At 56.1% G+C, this 19,386-nt stretch overlaps 1 protein-coding gene across 1 annotated transcript in view; it reads right to left on the reverse strand.

Annotated features, from left to right (window-relative positions):
* Positions 1 to 18,302, reverse strand: part of LOC133357225 (E3 ubiquitin-protein ligase rnf213-alpha-like) — a 29,883-nt gene extending 11,581 nt beyond the window's left edge. Inside the window, exons 1-8 of the mRNA XM_061575055.1 lie at positions 18,290 to 18,302; positions 17,212 to 17,429; positions 14,633 to 14,770; positions 11,756 to 11,935; positions 9,984 to 11,229; positions 9,594 to 9,784; positions 7,580 to 7,756; positions 3,443 to 7,030 (exon numbers count right to left, since the gene is read on the reverse strand). Coding sequence (XP_061431039.1) covers positions 3,443 to 7,030; positions 7,580 to 7,756; positions 9,594 to 9,784; positions 9,984 to 11,229; positions 11,756 to 11,935; positions 14,633 to 14,770; positions 17,212 to 17,429; positions 18,290 to 18,302 — 5,751 coding nt within the window. The remainder of the gene's footprint in view (positions 1 to 3,442; positions 7,031 to 7,579; positions 7,757 to 9,593; positions 9,785 to 9,983; positions 11,230 to 11,755; positions 11,936 to 14,632; positions 14,771 to 17,211; positions 17,430 to 18,289) is intronic.
* Positions 18,303 to 19,386: the final 1,084 nt, after the last annotated feature.

A 19,386-nucleotide genomic window follows, 5' to 3' on the forward strand; every position in this document is an offset into this window, starting at 1 on the left:
CTTTTGGTGCGACTATGGAGATAGTGGAGCCAGGATTTATGCCCACATTCAAAGTTCAAGGCCAAGTCTATCATCGAATTGGATCCATTCAGCCACTGACTGGCGAAGAGCCAACGTTTATTCAGATATACTTCATGGGAGATGAAGGTCAGCAAGGCAACCAGCGATGCAGCAATGTTCCTGGTGCCAGACTAGAAATTGTCCTCTCCCTCCAAGGGATGCTCAACCAACACAATTTATTGGTTACAAGTTTCAAACATGCAGCACAACAAGTCACCTCCAATGATTATCAGGTTGTAATCAGTGCATCCAAGGTCCCAAGCGGGGAGCATGCACGGAGGTTCAATGCCCCAACTTGTGGTGAGGCTGCTGTTCTCATGGTGGGTGAAGAACATGGTAAGAGAGACATTGTGCTTCGATACCAAGACAACACCATCAAACGAATTCCTGAGACAAACAGAGCATATGATGCCCTACAATACCCCATTATATTGTGGCAAGGGCAAGATGGGTACCACGTCCAGATTCCTCAAATTATAAAAGCAACTGGACAAAGTCATCCTAAAAAAACTGTCTCCTCTAAGGACTTCTATTACTTCATGGACAGGGAAGGCGGAAACCACATATTGAGGTGCGCCAACCTCTTTCACCAGTATGTTGTTGACGAGTATGCCAAAATTGAGAGTGAGCGCCTTCTTTACATTCAACTCAATCAAAAACGCCGGCGTGTAGAACAGTACGTTCATCTCAGGGATGCTATCAATGCCGAAGGAGATGCAAACGTTCAGAATGTGGGGAGATTAGTTATCTTGCCTTCATCCTTCACAGGTGGCCCAAGATACATGCACGAGAGAACTCAAGATGCCATGACCTATATCAGGCAATATGGCAGGCCCGATCTCCTTATCACCTTCACTTGCAATCCAAAATGGAAGGAGATCCAGGTTGAGCTATATCAAAACCAAAAGCCAACAGAGAAACATGACATCATTGCAAGGGTGTTTAAACTCAAAGTAGATGAACTCATGAGGCTCATTACTACAAAGGAAGGCGGCGTCTTTGGGAAGACAAGATGTAACTTGCACACAATTGAGTGGCAAAACGTGGTCTTCCTCATGCTCACATATTGCTATGGATGAGGGAAAAAATGCAAATGACATTGACTCATTCATCTGTGCTGAGCTACCTGACCCGAATCAAGACCCTGCTCTATTTGATGTGGTCTGCAAGCAAATGGCCCATGGCCCATGTGGGGAGTTCAATCCAAAATCGCCATGTATGCAAGACCGCAAGTGTACCAAGAAGTTTCCAAGAAACTTCTTGAAAGAAACTCAGGCAGAGCATGATGGCTATCTTCTATATCGTCGCAGAAATATAGAAGATGGTGGATTTGAAACAACGCTCAGACCTGGCACTAACTCTGAAATGAAGGTTGACAACCAGTGGATCGTTCCCTACTGCCCTCTTCTGTACACGATCTTTGAGGCCCACATTAATGTGGAATTCTGCAATTCTGTGAAAGCCATCAAAGATGTTTGCAAATACATCAACAAAGGGTCTGACATGGCTGTGTTTGCCTTACAAAAAGAGGGGCAAAGTGTGGATGAAGTTCAGCTTTTTGTCAAAGGAAAATACATAAGCACCAAAGAGGCCATTTGGATAATTCTTGGCTTCCCCATCCACGAGCGTTCCCCCACGGTCCATTTGGCAGTTCACCTCGAAAATTGTCAACGCATCTACTTCACCGAAGGAAATGCCCAAGAACAGGCCCTGGCTCCACAAGATACAACCCTGATGGCGTTTTTTTTGTGTGCCAAAGTGACCCATTTGCTGCCAACCTGCTCTACCATAAAGTTCCCTCTTACTATACATGGACTGCTCAAGATAAATGGAAGCGACGTGCTGGTGACGGTGAATCTGATGCCTTGGGAAGAGTCTACAAAGTTCATCCCAACAATCAGGAGTGCTACTTTCTGCGAATGCTTCTCCATGTTGTGAAAGGGCCAAAATCTTTCCAAGACCTCAAAATAGTGGAAGGAGTTGTTTGTGAAACATACAGGGAAACTTGCAATCTTTGTGGAATTCTTGATGATCAGCATCTTGATAAAGCTATGACAGAAGCTTCTGTTAGTCAGTCCCCTTCTCAACTCAGATTGCTCTTCTGCATAATTCTTCAAGTTTGCAGCCCATCTAACCCCATGGGACTCTGGGAAAAAATACAAAGAGGGCATGAGTGAGGACATCCTCCACAGAGCTCAACAAAAAAATCCCAACCTCGAGGTGAACTTTTCTGATGTCATCTTTAACCAGGCCCTCATCCTCCTTGAAGACAAACTTTGCTCAATTGGTGGAAAAGACCTCAAATCTTTCGGACTGCCAACACCCTCCAGGGACAACCTGCATGCCCTTGCCCAAGAGATTGTACGTGAAATATCCTATGATGGCTTAGAGCTTCTTAAATTTATTGAGGAGAATGAACCAAAGCTGATGGATGCACAAAGAGAAGCCTACAAGAAAATCTTGGAAGACATTGAGTCAAAAAACTGGAGGCATGTTTTTCCTTGATGCACCTGGCGGTACTGGGAAGACCTTTGTTCTCAACCTGCTCCTGGCTAAGGTTCGCCAGAGGCAGAAAATTGCTCTGGCTTTGGCATCGTCAGGGATTGCATCGACTCTGCTTATTGGAGGAAGAACTGCCCATTCCACATTCAAGCTTCCATTAGATCTATCCCGACAAGAAAACCCCGTTTGCAATATTTCAAAGGGAACTGCCCTTGCACAAGTCCTGGTTAATTGTGAATTAATAGTGTGGGATGAATGCACCATGTCCCACAAGGGAGCATTTGAGGCTGTCAACATAACTTTGCAGGACCTCCGCAAAAATTCCAGGATTATGGGTGGTGTAACTTTTCTCATGGCTGGTGACTTCCGACAAACCTTACCTGTAGTACTTCGAGGGACCAAAGCTGATGAGTTAAATGCCTGCATCAAGTCTTCATTCCTCTGGAGACACGTAATGAAACTGCGGCCTATGGCAGCCCTGACGTCAGCGGGCCACGTGATATACCAGAGGGGGAACGAGGGGAAAGGTCACAGAAGGGGCACACCAAGAACCTGCTAGTGGGTTCGAGAAAGGGGGCGTGGCCGGGGGCAGAGCCACCATCATCATCGTCGTTATCGTCGTTATCATTGACATCGTCATTGACATCGTCGTCGTCATCGTCATCATCTCTTCTACCCCCCTCCGCCCCACAGCTCTTACCACCAACATCGCTCAAACCGAGCCGCGCGGTTGTCAAACTCTCATGGTGCCTCTCGTCACTTTTCATCACTCCCCAGAACCCCCCCACCCCTGCACCCCCAGCCTCCCCCCCCGGCCCAATCAGCAGCTGCTCTGAAAGCAAACACCGGGAGGGCGAGGCGCTGGTGCGTGGCGGGTTACCTCCACCAGCAGGCCGTCGATCGCCAACTCCAGCTGCTGCCGTACGAACTCCTGCAGAGAGCCGTGCTGCTGGTGCACGAAGTACTTCTGCCAGATCTCCGCTGCGGCGGCCGACAGGCCGCTGTGCCGCAGCCTCACGACGGCGTCCGGCGCCGCGCACCTCAGCAGCGTCTCCTGGGCCTCCGCGAGCGGCCCTTCGAGGCCCTCTGGGATATCCGGCGCCATGCGGCTCGCGACCTGCAGGGCCACCGCGGCGCAGGCGTCCGAGTGGTAGCCGACGATGACGGCGGCGATTCGGGGCCCTATCCCACCGCCGGCCCTCCCATCCTCCCCCTCCTCGTCGTCCGGCCACCGGCCCCCACTCGTCTCATCCCCGACCATCTCCGCGAAGCTCCGGAGCCAGCACCGGAGCGCCTCCGCCAGCCGGCGCTGCCCCTCACGCAGCACGACGCCCATGTCCAAGAAGTGCTTCTCCAGGCGGTTGACGAGCGGGACGGGGAAGTGGCGGTGGACAACGCGCGACTCCTCGATGACGACGAGGCGGAATCGCCGGTGCACGCGGCACTTGACGCGGTGCGTGCCCAGCCCCAGGTCTACATACCGCTGCCCACCCAGGTGAACGTAGTACTGGTTGAGCGCATCGTAGAGGCTCTCGTAGAGGCCCTGTAAGTTGAGCAGCACCACCATCCTGCCGGCCTCCATGCACACCTTGATGCGGTTGATGGTGCGGCACACCTGCGTGTACTCCTGGTCCCGGGGGAAGCTTGAGCCGAAGATGATCTCGGCACCATCCGCCAGGCCCAGGGAGGCGTCCTGCTGCAGGATGGAGAGCGCCGAGTAGTTCTGCGTGAGAAGGAGGAGGTACCGGCACTCGGTCTCGTCAGCGCCGGAGGCGATGTTCTCCCTGACGAGGCTCAGCGGATCGTGGGAGCCCTGGTCCGCCACGCCGAAGATCGCCAGCGGCTCGACGTCTGAACTGCCGCCGAAGTTCCTCAGGATGGCCCGCCGCAGCTCCGGCACCGTCGGATTGGAGCCGGACCTCTGACAGGTGCCAAACAGCATCTTGACGAGGCTGTAGAAGTCCCGGAGGCCGAAGAAGCCCCTCTTCTGCCGCTCGCACACCCTCAGGTAGCCGTCGGCCAGCATCGAGAAGAGTCCTTCGAGCGCGGACAAGATGAGGCTATCCGACGAGCAGATCCCCCTCGCGGTTGCCACCAGCTCGGCCTTGTCCGAGCTCCCCCTAGCGACGAAAATCCCGCGGTTCATCTTGGCCGGGTCCAGGGCCCAGTTCGAAATGCCCACGAAGCCCACCTTCTGGTGGGGCGTTGGGTCGTCGTCCACGGAGCCGTCCTCCAGCAGCGGGTGCAGCGCTTTGAGCGGCATCTTGGGCGAGTCCTCGGCCAGGCCCACCTCATCGAGGACAACGACCGACACGAACTCCTCCAAGTTCTTGCCCTCCTGGAAGCGGGCGCACTGCCTGAACGTGCCGACGATGCCCTCTGAGGTGGAGTGCGGGCTGCACTGGAAGGACACAGCGTGGATCTGCTTGAAGCGCCTGTAGAATTCCGTGGGCGCGACGGGCCCCTGCATGGCGTGCGACACCACTGCTTTGGCGAGCGATTTGGAGCTGCCCGGCTTGCCAACGAGGAACAACGGGATCCTCAGCTCGGCGCACACCACCATCATGAAGACGTTCTCCCGGAGCGCGGCGTTCCTGGCGATGGTCTCACCCAGCTCCAGGTTCCCCAGGAACAGCTCCTGGCAGGCAGTGATCTCCGCGAGCACCCGGTCGGGGTTGTCAAACGGTGCGGGCAGCTCCTCGCAAACGCTCCTCCTGTAGCCCTCGCGATCCCGCATTGAGCAGTGGTAGCAGACGCCGACGGCCACGATGAGAGCCCTCGCGATGGCGTCCAGAGCGGCGCGGCCGCCCGGCGGGATCGCACCACTCGCGAAGAGCGCCTCCTGCCGGGCATAGAGCCAGAGGAAGACAGCGATGCACCGCTCGGCGTCGCGCAGACTCGCGAAGCCGCACTCGTCACGCCGGCTCCGCACATGGCGCTGCGAGGCGGCCAGCACGCGAGCGACGAGGGCCGCACTGCCCGCGGGGACGCCGTGCGGCGTGAGGGCCCGCTCGACGATCTGGCCGATGTACCGCCCCTCGTTGTCATCGCTCAGCCGCCCAAAGTCCCACACGAGCGGCATGAGCGAGGGCGGGAGGGGGTGTACGCGGTACACCAGGTGGCGCAGCGGGATCCTGCCGAGCCTCTCCGCCGTTTGTGATGCCGCCATCCGGTAGCCCAGCCCGGATGATTCCAGCTGCCGGATCTTGGCCTCTGAGTGCATCCGGTACGGGTTGCAGGCCGCGACTATCTTGAGGCCGCAGTTGGCGTCGAACGGCTCGCCGTCGACTGTGCCGTCGCACAGGGCCTCCTTGATGGCATGGATCGCCTCCGTAGTGTTGGCCTCATCGAAAAACAACACCGTGTCCAGCCCAAACCTCACCTTGTTGAGCCGGGCCGCGACCTCCACCTCCCGGATCTTGGCCTGGACGTCAGCGATGGTCGTGCCGCCATGCACCTTTAGTAGCTTCATGTTGTCGGCCTGGAGGTGGCCCCTCTGCAGGCCGCACAGGTACTTGACGAGCCTCGTCTTGCCGCAGCCCGTCTCGCCCATGACAACGACGGGGATGCCGCAGCGGAGGCGCATGTGGATGGCGAGCATCTTCAGGACGTTGTCCATCGTCAGCTCATAGGTGGCGTCGGGGTCTGAGGGCTGCACGATCCCCAGCACCGTGCAGAGCGTCTTGACTTTGGCGTCCCGCGGCAGCATGTCAAAGTTCACGTTGAAGTCGACGCCCTGCGCATTGAGGCTCCAATGGAGTTCGACGCCGATGGCATCCGGCTTAAGGATGTCCCACGTCCGAGGGTCGACTGCGTCGATGCCCCTCTGCTGGTTCGGCTGCAGGTGGAACCCGAGGAACGTCAGAGAGTGGCCGTCCGCGTTGAAGAAGACGTAGGGGTGTGGCCGGCTCTCCCACGCCTTGCGGATCTGGAAGGGCACAAGGTCTCCCTCGCCCGCATGCTGCTGGAGCGCCCGGGGGCTCTCGTCAGAGACATCGAGGGAGGGCGTCGCGAAGTCCCGCGCCATGAGGACCACGAACTCGACGACGAAGTGCCGGAACCCGGGCAGCACGTCGCCGACGTGCTGCCGGTCACAGAATGCCGACCGCTCGCAGTCGAGCAGCTGCACATTGAGGAACCTCAGGAAGTTGCGAAGCTCTGCCCAGGAGGGGTCAGCGACCCCGCAGTACGCCAGCACCGTGCGCAGCCACAGCGCCGGAGTTCCCTTCGCCGGGCCCGGCTTGTAGCTGAAGCTGTCGAGGTTCCGCTGCAGGCGAAGTCTTTCCAGGTACTGGAAGGGTCGCTGGTACTGCTCACTGACAAAGAGGAGGTGGTCCATGAGCTGGCCCCGGGCTTTTTCCTGGGCCTGTCCCTGGGTCTGGGTCGACGCCTGCCGGTCGAGACACTCCCTGGGCGAGTGGCACCGCACTCCCGGGAACAGGTCCAGCAGACGCACACCGCGAGGAGCCTGACAAACGCAGACAGGCCCACTAATCATGGTGATAACGATGCTGATGATTCATTCAATTAAAAGTAAACTATTCTTTCGTAGCTGTTTTCTTTTTTTGGATATTACATGGCTTCTCGCCGAAGTGGGCTTACCATCATCACATGGAGATTTAGAGAAGATCAACATAATTTAAAACACGTGACTTGAAGATGCTGATTCCGCTTTTGCTGCTCATTTTGTTCTATCGTGTCATTTATTGATTTGTCGGTACTGTTGCTCGTGTGACTGATGCCGCTGCTACTGCTGATAGTGCCTCTGCTGAAAATGTTGTATTATAGTATTTTTAAAAAGTGTATTCATCGGTGCTGCTGCTTCGTGTGACTGATGCTGCTGCTACTACTGCTGATAGTGCCTCTGCTGATGCTGCAGATTATTTTATATAATAGTTTTTTATGTATTTATCTTTTTATGTATTTATCGGTGCGGCTGCTGATCCCACTGCAAGTGCCCGACAGTGGCTCTGCTGACGACGCTGATGACCGTGACGGTGACACGTGGCTTTCTCACCCTGCCTGAGTCCGAGCTGGCGCCACCCACCTCCTCCTCCCCCTCTCCCCCTTCCTCCTGCGTGATCTCGACGACGTAAAGGTGAGAGGCGCTGCAGCGCCACACGGCACCGCCAGCACCACTCAGAGACCGCAGCACCAGCAGGCGGAAGAGAAAGGCGCTGAGACCCGAGCACACCTGTTTGGCATCAGGGGGTGGGGGGGGGGGGGCAGGCAAAGGAGGAACCCCAGATTCACATTATTATATTATCAGCTTAACACGTCCGTAGTAGTCTTTCGCAACCACACGATCGACAGGAGGCACAAGAACAACGAGCTCACGTAACGCGCATGCATAATGTACATTGATTACCAAATAAATGACCCAACCGGCAATGGATATCCATAGTCATTAATATTCATTCATTAATCATACCCCCCCCCCCCCCACCATTGCTCAAGAAGTTCTCACGAGTGACGTCATCACATCTACACCCCTATTTAAGGAACGAAACAGGAGGATTTCTCCACAAATCTGTCCGCCTGATGAAGCTGGTTGTAATTACTGGTGAAACGTCGCACTCAAATTGTAAATGTTGTGGATTTGCTGTCCAGCACACAACTGGTGAGGCTGTACTAGTAACAAATTGGCACGTTCTGTTTATGTGACAAACCTTACTAATTTTCTGTGTCGGGTGGTGGCGGGTTTATTGACATTAACATTTTTACGCGATGTAACCCAAAACACCCGTATGATGGATAATATTGGTTATACCAATATTATTCACACTAACGTTTTTTAGTTTGGTGTTAGATCACGAGAATATCTACAACGTGTAATGACTGAGGCAACAGACCGCTTACCTGACATCAGTGTACGTGCGGACAGACAGTCAAGAAGTTAAGCAAGGCCTCCGATTTGCGCTGGGAGGCCTCAAAGATGATTGGTCAGGATAGGAGATTCAAAGGGATTGGAGGGTTGACTGGAAGGGGAGACAATTGACAACCTTTGGAGGAGGAGGAGGAGAGAAGAGGGGGGAGGAGGGGGGGTGGAGGAAGAGGTAGGAAGAGGAAAGATGAAGGAGGAGGAGGGGGGGAGAGGAGGAGGATGGAGGAGGAGGGAGGGGGAAAGAGGAGGGGAGAGGAGGAGGAGGGGGGGAGGAGGCATGAGGAGGAGGGGTCAGGATTGGCTGATGGAAATGGGGTGGGCGAAGCTTCCAGAATGGGGGCTCTAGGGATATAAAAGGGGCCAAGCACGAGGAGAGGGGACGCTAGGAGAGTTTTGTGCCTCAAGAGACAAAGTCCGTGGCATAGCCTTGTGCCTGAATAAAGGCTCCGAGTAAACGAAGAAACCACGTGTGTCAGACTTCATTACGTGCGTGTCATCAAAACCGCCAGCCACCGCCACGGTACGGCCAATTCGTTAAGGGGTTTGTCGCGTCACGACTTGGGCATTAACCGGGTTGTTATAAATGCTGTGGGTCAGTCCACACACTTTGCTGTGAAGGCATTCCCCTGGACCAAGGCACGGGTACAGGGATGGGAGTTTCATCTCCATCCGTGTGGTGATCCACCAACCCTCACTGCTGCTGCTGCTGCCTCCAGTGCTGGATCACTACAGGCAGCCACGTGCAGCAGCGTGGCCACCATCACAACGACCACCGCTACCACCACTACCACCACTAACTACTACCACGTCCACCATCACCACATCACTACCACATCACCACCACCACTACATCACCACCACTGCCATCGCCAACACCACCACCGTCGCCACCACTATCACCACTACTACCACCATCGCTCGGTCACCGCGCCTGTGTGACGCCAGTCGGTAAACGTCGCCGACACGGCGTCTCCACTCGTGCACCCGCGCCGGGCGCGTGCGTGATGTTTGACCCGGACCGCCTTACTGAGCCCGCACGGCTCACATGTGGCGCGGCTCCTCGGGGCCCCCGGGGGTGCGGGGGGGGGGGGGAAGCCCTCAGCTGGGGCGAAACACGTGACCGGCGAGCGTAGCGGCGGCTGCTCACGGCGGCGGTGACGTCGACGTGGACGAGGTGGGGCCTCTCCTGCCCCGGGGGCTCCTGCAGCTTCAGCAGGGAGGCCACCACGGCCGCCTCATTAACCGCCCGGCCCGTGAGCCGCACGGTGTGCAGCCGGCTCTGGCCGCCAAAGGTCGACCGCAGCGCGTCGTGCATGCGCTGCACGTGCAGCGACTTGCCTGCAAGCGCACACGGCGTCGGCGTCATCATCAGCAGCAGCAGTAGAAGATGCATCAGCAGCAGATGCATTGGCATCATCAGCAACCATGCCACTCACCCACTGACAAGGGTTGCCACCTATCCAGATTTGGTCTGTGGATAAGTTGGCTACCCTGCCGTGAACCACCCCCTACCAACTGGCCCTACGCCAAAACGCACCCACTCCAGGCCGCGTCGACCAGACGACCCGGGCCCTGAGCCGCTTGGCGAAGGCGTCCGCCGCCACCGCCCGGCCCCCGCGCTCCGCCTCCACCCGCAGGCGGCGCCGCAGGAAACGGCGAAGCTGTTCGGCGGGCACCCGCGGCGCGGCGCTCGCCCGGAACTCGCCGAGGCACGACGCGGCGTAGCGGTGCTCTTCCCGCGCGCGGCAGAACACCACAAGCTGGTAGCGGCCGGCCGGCCGGCGCTCCGCCAGCACCAGCTCCTCCATGCGCACGCTCGCCTCGTAGCTCAGCCGGTCGGCGCACAGCAGCGAGTGGATCTTCATGTCGCCACCGTCGCCGGCGTCGCCGCTCAGCGCCCTCCTCACAAACAGCTCCACCTCCTCGACGGTGGTGTCGGGCGAGCACACCAGCACCTCGTCAGGCGCCGGCAGTGGCCCGTCCTTGTCGCTCAGGTAGAGGGACAGCGCCGATGTGAACTCCTCCTCCTCATCCTCGCACACCACCAGGTTGGGCTGGCCCCGTGCCAGCCCATTGGGGAGCCGCCGGCGGACGACCCGGCGGCCGGGGCTTGCCCGCGCCGCGGCGGACAGGCGCGCCAGCACGCGGGCCACGACCTCTACGCCGGGGTCGCCGTTGGGGGGCATGGCGCTGCCCGTGGCCATGAAGTGCCGCCACAGGCGCAGCAGCTGCCGGTCAAGCCGCGGGGATTCGGTGACATTGGCTCCCGGATTGTTCGGCCCTGGGACGTCGTCGCCGTCATCGCCGTCATCGTATCGCTCATTGTCTGCTGTCATTGCCGCCGGCGCCGTTGCTTCGTCCGACACGGCCTGCCGAACGTCCCGGGCGGTGCAGTCCTCCTTGACGAGCGACAGCATGGCGAGGGCGCTGGTGGCGCCGGGGCCCGCGCTGCCCCGTGCCAGCTCGCCCACCTCGGAGCACAGGCGTGCCACCTGCTGCGCTGTGTAGAGGTCGAGCTGCGGGTAGCGGCGTCGCAGCGCCTCCACGTGTGCCCGCCACTCGTCCAGGCAGCGCTCCGTTCCGGCGCACAGCAGCGCCAGTTGCCGGGGGGCTCCTCCGTCCACCGCCAGTGCTCCAGCTCCCGGCAGCCCGAATTCGACGGCGACGCGAGACGTCGCCACACCGGAACTGGCGACGCGTACTGTCCAGCGGCGGAAGAGCGGGTTGGCACTGGCGCTCAGGGCCAGGTGAGCATCGGCGAGCCTCAGGACACTCTCCAGCACCTTGCGGGTCGGGTGTAGGAAGAGGGAGCTCTCATGCGAGGATTCCAGGTTCGGTCTCTTGAAGAAAGTTCTGAACGTTAGGGAGGCGCGAAGCTCTGGGCCCAACTGTCAGTCAGGGCCCTCCAGCCAGTCTACGCCTTGTGAGTCACAGCACCCACGCACCCACCCATCCACACACCTAGCCAGCCACTCATGCAACCAGCCAGCCAACTACTCACACACCGACAGTCTCACAAACCCATCCATCTATCCAGCCACCGACATAGCTATCCCCCACGCACCGACATACCCACACTCCCACCCATCCATCCAGCCACCCACAATCCCAGTCACCCACACATGCACCCACCCACCCAGCCAGCCACCCATCCACCCACTCACGCACCTAGGAGAGGCCGGTTCAAATAATCATCACTAGTGTTAGCCGCGAGCGGGAATCAAACCCTCCTGTCGCAAGGTTCGTAATGCAGTGCCTTAACTGCTAAACAACCCACAAACCCATGCACCTTCCCATGCACCCACCCACCTCGGTGAAGGTCTCCACCTCCTCGTTCCATTCCCGCGTGCCACACGTGAGCATCAGTTTGCTGTGCAGCTCCCGGAGCTCGTGGATCCGGAACGTGCGCAGGGCGCCGTCACCTTCGCCGCCACCGCCAGCCGCCGACGGGTCGGGCAGTGTCAGCAGCAGCACCGTCTCCAGCGAGGGCTGCAGGTCGGCGACCGAGCACGCGGGAGTCACCGAACGTCATCGGTCACCGCCACGGCGTCCGCATTTAGTCGTGCGATCGCATGCACTGGTAAGGCCCACAGAGGCTACGGTGACGTCGCTCGGAACGAGCGGTCCAGTCGCCGGGCGGCACCAAATTTGCCGATTGTTAATAATTACGCCGGCTGGGAGCGCGCATACCGCGAAAACAGGGCAGGACTCTCCTGCAGAGAGAGCCTTGAGACTCTCGGTAAGGCTCTCCTGGGTGAACAAGCGTAGAAATGAGCTAATCCATTGAGCTATCACAGACCGGTCAGACAAACAGTTGCTCGACCCGAGCTACAAGTGTTCCGATACGTGCATTGTCTTTGTTACTGTTCGCCTTGATGCTGCGCGTCTCTCTGCGCGTCTCTCTGCGCGTCTCTCTGCGCGTTTCTCTGTGCATATCTCTGCACGTATCTCTGCTTGTCTCGCATTGGGCCAATGCTCTAATACCTCGTAAAAGTTCTAGATTTGAAGCCATACAGAAACAGCCACTTGAAACTCCAATCAAAACTATCACGTTGCCATACATAGCAGGCGTGACCAAAAAGATCTCCAAAATTCTAAACAAACATAAGATCCAAGTCCGATTCAGTACATTACATAAAATCCGTGATCTAATTCCATCTGTGAAGGATGTCATCCCTGACTTGCAATACCCTGGAGTCTATAAACTGAGTTGCTGCTGTGGTGATTGTTACATTGGGGAAACAAAACGTCATGTCTCTGATCGTGTCCGCGAGCACAAGTCAGATTTGAAACACGGCAAAATTGAGTCTTCCGCCGTTGCCGATCATTGTTACAACGCGGTGGGCTCTCATGATATTGTTTTTTTCCGAGACCAAGGTGCTCTGCAAACCCTCTGGCTACCATCAAAGGTTTGTACACGAAGCCATTCAGATATACAAACACAGACATAATTTCAACCGTGATGATGGGTACAAACTTAGTAATCATTGGAAAGATGTTATTAACCATGCAAAAAAGATTTAACTACACATTTTTGGAGCATCTTATCTGACAGGCACTATTTTACTTTACCGAGTGTTAACATCCCCAGCGTTTAACAGTACTCTCCTTTTTCGTATTTGATTGTCAGCCAACACTGGTAAAAACTACATGGGCATTTTTGTTCTCTTCTATCATGTGCACCAATAGGTGCTTGTGCACAGGCATGTCCACGTACACGTGCACCTCGTGCTCTCTTTTAGCCCCCCCCCCCACTTCCAATACGTTATCATGCGCACCAACAGGGACTTGCGCACAAACACGTCCACGTCTACGTGCACCTCGTGCTCTCTTTTAGCCCCGCCCCCCCCCCCTCCCGATACGTTCCATTCATTGGCTACCACATTCTGATAAGCTCCCCCCCTCTCCTCCCCCTTAACTTGTATTTAAGAACTTGCATCTTGGAATCCCTGCCTCACTTGATACAGCAAATCTGGCTGTGACGGTCCCACCTGATGACGGAGACTTGTGTTGCCTCCGAAACGTCGTGATTTATTTTTATTTTATTAATTTAAATTTCATTTTTTTACCTACGTGACTTTACCGAAAAAACTAAGAGTATGACACCTCGTAAAAGGTTTCTAGTTGGTATTTGAACATCTTAACTCCTGTTTTATTGCCAGAAAAAGTTAAACCTATTCTTATTTCTTCATACTTTGATACTGCCAAAAAAGGTCCCATGATATAGCTGCTCACCTCGAGCTATAAATGCTCTGATAGTGCATTGTCCTTTTGGGGGTCTCTGGTCTGACACTGGTGAGACTAGACCCTAAAAAAGGCTGTCTCTGGTGTAGACCAATCCATTCCAAAGACAATGCCCATATATTATCAGAGTATTTTTTGTTTGCACGTTTCACCACAAGCACTGTGTGTGGTTAATGCAGTGCTTGATTCCTTCCAAGAGGTATCACACAACTCCTGTTTTAGTTTTGCCAGAAAGAGTAAAGCCTATTCTTATTTAGTCACACTTTGATACTGGCAAAAATGTTTCATGATATAGCTGCTCACCCTGAGCTATACATGATCTGATGCGTGCATTGTCATTGTACTGGTCGCCTTTTGGCGTTCTCTGGTCTAACACACGTTGAGACGAGGCCCTAAAGAAGGCTGCTCTCTCTGGTGTAGGCCAATCAGTCACAAAGACAATGCCATATATTATCAGAGTATGTTTGCACGTTTTGCCACAAGTACTGTGTTTGGTTAATGCAGTACTTGACGCCTTGGAAAAGGTATCTATTTGGAGATTGAACATCTGAACACGCCACCTGTTTTATAGCCAGAAAGGGTACAAAACTGTTCTTATTATTCATCATTTAGAGAACGTCTCAGTTGCAAGGGCGTCCGAGTCTTACGAGTCGCGCACAGAAAACAAAGATCCCCCGAATAGCTCTAACAGACTTTTGTGGCAAGTGCCGTGAGCGAGCAGGCCGGCACTGCGGCACACGAGGGGGTGAGTGGCCATCACCACGTCACCCCTGCCGCCTTCGTCTCCCCCCGACCACTGCTGTCGTTGTTGTTCGCTGGGTCTATACGTCTCTGTGTGAATCTGTGGGTCTCTGTGTGAATATACGGGTCTCTATGCGAGTCTACGGGTCTGTGTGCGAGTCGTCGCTGATCCAACTGGGACCATGACCTCGAGCCGCTCACCTTGTCGCCACTGCCCGCGATGGCCCCCACGTGGTAGACTCCGCTGTGGTTGATGGCGGTGGCCGTGGACAGAGTGGACATTTCCACCGAGCCGTGCCACACCGCCTGTAACCACGGCAGGTGCTGCACAGAGCACCTCTGCACGTGACAGGACGGGGCGGAGGAAATCGACGTCGTTATCGTTGGCCACGGTCGATCGACTGCTGGATGAGGGACTCGCCAAGCTGTCGCAGCCTCTCACGCGATCCCACGGGTTTTATTTTTAAGTATTTTGATTATATACATCAGAGAGAGAGAGGGAGGACGACTCAGAGAGAGAGAGAGGACGACTCAGAGCGAGAGAGGACGACTCAGAGAGAGAGAAAGGATGACTCAGAGAGAGAGGACGACTCAGAGAGAGAGGGGACGACTCATGAGGCGCCAGGAGGAGGAACCACAGACAAGCAGGGAAGGCAGCAGCAGCCACATGGTGGTAAGGAGCTGGTGATACCCACCATCGCCCAAGCTCTTTGCGGTCCTCTAAACATTACGGTGTTATCAGCCAATTAACAAGCTTAACGTCGTGTGAGGGGAAACCGAAGCACCTGGAGAAAACCAGCGGGTGTGAAGGGAGCAACACTCGATCCCCTGGTGGGAGGGGAGCAACTCTGGTGCCACAGCCACGGAGCCACTGCCAGCGCTGCCACCCCCTCGCAAACCACCCACACGAACGCACGCACCCCCCTTTGAACACACACATGCACCACGTAGGGCTTCATGGGGGGGGGGGGTGACCTGGCCCCTGGGTTTTTACCCGAGAGCCCCCCTCGTGGGGGTGTTCCACGGTTTCCCAGGGCCAGGAAATTGGCAGACCCCCCCCCCCCCCCAGGCCGAATTGCATTGCAGCACCTAGGATTAACTTAAAATTGTATGTCCACGGCGAGCTCACCGAGCAACCGTGGTGAGAACACCCCCAACACGGGGGAAGGGGGCCATGGGGGGAGCAAAGCTCCCAGCAATCAGCAGCGGGGGAGAGCACGAGGAGGAGGGAGGACGCATAGACTATAGATCAAGGCGTGACGGAAAGCAACGCGCAAAAGCAGGGTGGAGGGAAATCTCCTGAGGGGGCTAAAAGCTAAAGCAACAAAGCCACAGCAGACGGAGCAGGTGGGGGGGGGGAGTTCATGCACGAGTCCGTAGACGTAGGGTGGGGAGCAGCAGATTCGCGCATTAGTGGCTCTCCATGGGGGGCACGAGTAAGCTGCGCAGTACAGTGCCACCCTGGGCCTTTGAAGTGAGGGGGTTAGGCCACGGGTAAGTGCCTGATTGGATCTACCTAGGGATTTAATAGAAATAGGTGAGACGTTGCTCGCTAGATTGTTTTACTCCGGGCCACGCAGGGCTTTTCTACAGGTACCGCATTAATAAACTTTAGCATAGAACAACGTCGCCACGTGGTTTCTATGTGTGTGTAGATCGGCGCGTATTCAATCATAAACGATCGTGGACGTTCGCGTGCATGTGTGAACAGCGGATTAACGCGAGAGTATTGTCATCAATAGTTCGCCGTTGCACTGGGGATTAGCGCGTGCATACAGCCATCGACTGTTTGCACGGGGGATTAGCACGACATACGGCCATCGACTGTGTTTGTGGAAAGCGCGCGTGTATTCAGTGATAAAGCTGCCCTGCGTTTGTGTCCGCGTGCTCGCGCCCGCGGTGCGTGTGCGTGTTGGCACAACAGATTAAGGCCGAATATTATCATCAACGTGATCGCCGATGGGCCCGATGCCCGCGCACGTATTTACGCAGTCTGTTTACGCTGCGACACTCGCAGTAAGGGTTTCGGCATGTGGGTTATTCGGGGGTGTGCGAGGCTGCGCTGCGCAGTAACTCATTACCTGCCCCAGCCGTGCTATTTTTAGCGCGTGCACATGGTGGGCAACAGGTACGGGTGGCTGCGCGTACACGTGGTGGGCAGTAGGTCCGGTTGTGCGCGTGCACGCAACCCCGCAGCGCGAGTGGTGGTTTACGCGGGGGGTGGGAGGCAGAATAACGCGAGGCGGTGGAGAGCCAGCCACGAGCCATGTCCCACAGAGAGGACGCTGGTGCGGGGAGGCCGATCACCCGATCGGCGGCAGCCCGCCGCGAAGGGGAGGAGGCCCAAGGGGGAGAGGAGGAGGTGGGCATCAAGCCCCCACATAACACTTGATCGCCGCACAGACGGGGACAGGTTGACGTCCACTTTGCTATACCGTCTTCTCCTGGCGCAGCTAGGGTACGGGCTCCTCCCATGTGTGATCCGCCAACCCTCGCTACCACTGCTGCTGCCTCTACAGCGCCGGATCACAACAGGCAGCCACGTGCAGCAGCGTGGCTACCACCAGGGCCTTCCTTCGTGGGGGGTGGGGTGACACCACGGGACCCCGGGCAGTCGCCCTAGATTCCCCGTTACCCTCGGGGGATGGGCTCTGGCTACCACCGCCACCGCTGCCCCCTGCCGGCTACCGGCGTGACGAGACGGAGTGATGATCCTTTCCGGATCTCACACCGCCGAGCAGCGCGACCCTCCACGGGGGGGGGGGCGGGGGCCGCCGTACCAGCTTGAGGGCAAGGTTGGCGTCGCTATCCAGGGAGCGCCACACGCTGCGGGCGGTGTTGATGAGCTCTGGGAAACCGGCGCCGGCTGCGAGGTCGTAGAGCAGCGGCGAGTAGCCCTGCACCGCATCGTGGAAGAACGCCACGCGGTCCACATCGAGGTCGCTCTCGCCGGCCGTGATAGACGCCAGGTCCACGAACACCTTCAGCTCGGTCAGGTCTGCACAAAGACAAAGGTTCCCCCCCCATAGTAGCCTTAACAGGCTGTTGGGGCAATTGATGCTAGCGGTGCCTACGAAGGCCGGCACGGTGAGACGAGGGGGGTGGGTGGCGAGCGCCACGTCCCGGTCGCCTTTGTCTCCCCGAGCGGCGACGTTTACACACCCCTGCCGGATTACTCACTCGAGGCCGAGACGACCTCGGGGAGGCCTAGGGCCTGGCTCAGAGGGTCATCACTCGCGTTGGCTGATGGATGATATTGGTCGCGAACGCCCACTGCGTGTTAAAGCAAAATCAAATCAGGTGAGATCCATCGCCAATTTACACCACCGAACAATGGGCCTACAAATCTCTTCACAAGACCAGCCAACGCCAATAGCGCAGAGGGAGCGAGGAAGGGTCTGGCTGCAACGACGAAAGGCTGCCGGCAGATGATAATGATGATGGCATCATCATCATTATCATCTGCCGTGGTTGACGGGAGCCTCGGGAAGGAATGAGGTCAAAAACGTGGGCGAGAACCACCGACGCCGCCACAGCCTACGAGTGCAAGGCGAGTAAATATAAATGTTGTGTCGTTAAACCCGCCAGCACCCGACACAGCCGACTAGTGAGGTTTCATCACGTTAATGGGACGTGCCTATTCATTACGAGTACAGCCACACACCGGTTCTGTGTTGGAGAGCAAATCCACAACATTTACAATCTGAGTACGACGTTTGCTGCCCGTTGATGCTAGTTGTAATTACTTGCAAAATATTGTATCTAAGATTTCTAAATGTTGTGGATTTGCTCTCCAACACACCGGTGTGCTGTACTAGTAACGAATTGGCCACGTTCTGTTTACGTGACAAACCTTACTGATTGGCTGCATCGGGCGGTGGCTGGTTTAACGACACATTTATATTTACGCGATATAACCCAAAAACACTGTATTATGGATATTGGTTGCGAAAGCCTACTGCGTGTTAAATTGAGAAAATGAATGTCAATACCGGTCCTTGCCCGGAGACATCTTGCAGTTCAACCAACTACCTACTGCTCACTACCGAATGGACATCTGTGAATAAGAGCTTCAGAGCTCATCGGATTCATCCAGTATACAGATTCTGATTCATTGGTTCAAGCGGAAGCCTCTGAAACCGGCCCTTGACTAAGAAAAAAAAACAACACCTGGCAGTTCGCCAGCGTTGGTGCAGCAGTGACTGTACTGTACTTCTGTGCTCCCACTGACTACGTGAGGTTTGGGGCCTTGTGGATGAACCCACTTTTCAAGGTGCCCTTGATCCAGACCAGCAGCTGCTCGGACTGTGACAGCTGCTCCAGGCACTCCAGCCTGGCAGGCGTGACCTCCATCAGGGTGTCCATGACCGAGACCAGCTTGGAGTTGATGTGCTTGATCTCCCTGCTGTCAAATGCCTCGTCCTGACGACAAGAGACGAAGCAGGTACCGTTTAGATGCCGATTGTAAACGATTGTAAAAAAAAAGGAAAAAACTCGCATCCCAGTGACCGAGTGATAAGACCACCGCTGCCACAGGAGGACCCCCACGAGGGAGAGAGAGAGGGGGAGCGGACAGGCGAGAGATGGAGCCCCCACTCTAGCAGGTATTCAGGCCTACTCTTTCCGGCTGGCCAGAACACTTGGAAGAGATGGGAGTTACCCACACTTTTTCCGACCGGGGCGCGGGGAGGACTGACTCGAGAGCCGGGAGATAAACTAAACTTTTTAATTTACGAGGAAAGGCCCCAATAAGCTGTATAACTCTTTATTCAGAAGCGACTGATCAAAATGGTGGCAACGAAGTGGCTTATCATCATCATCATCACGTGGAAATGTATAGCGGCAGGCCAAATATTATAAACGTGTGACGTTGATTCTAAATGTGGAGGGAAACACGGGAGGACCCGGAGAAAATGTTCACGGAACTACGGGGAGAGAGACACCGCAAACTCCAA

This window comes from Lethenteron reissneri, chromosome 57 (genome assembly GCF_015708825.2).
Source record: "Lethenteron reissneri isolate LAM-NWPU_2019-01 chromosome 57, ASM1570882v1, whole genome shotgun sequence".
NCBI lineage: Eukaryota > Metazoa > Chordata > Hyperoartia > Petromyzontiformes > Petromyzontidae > Lethenteron > Lethenteron reissneri.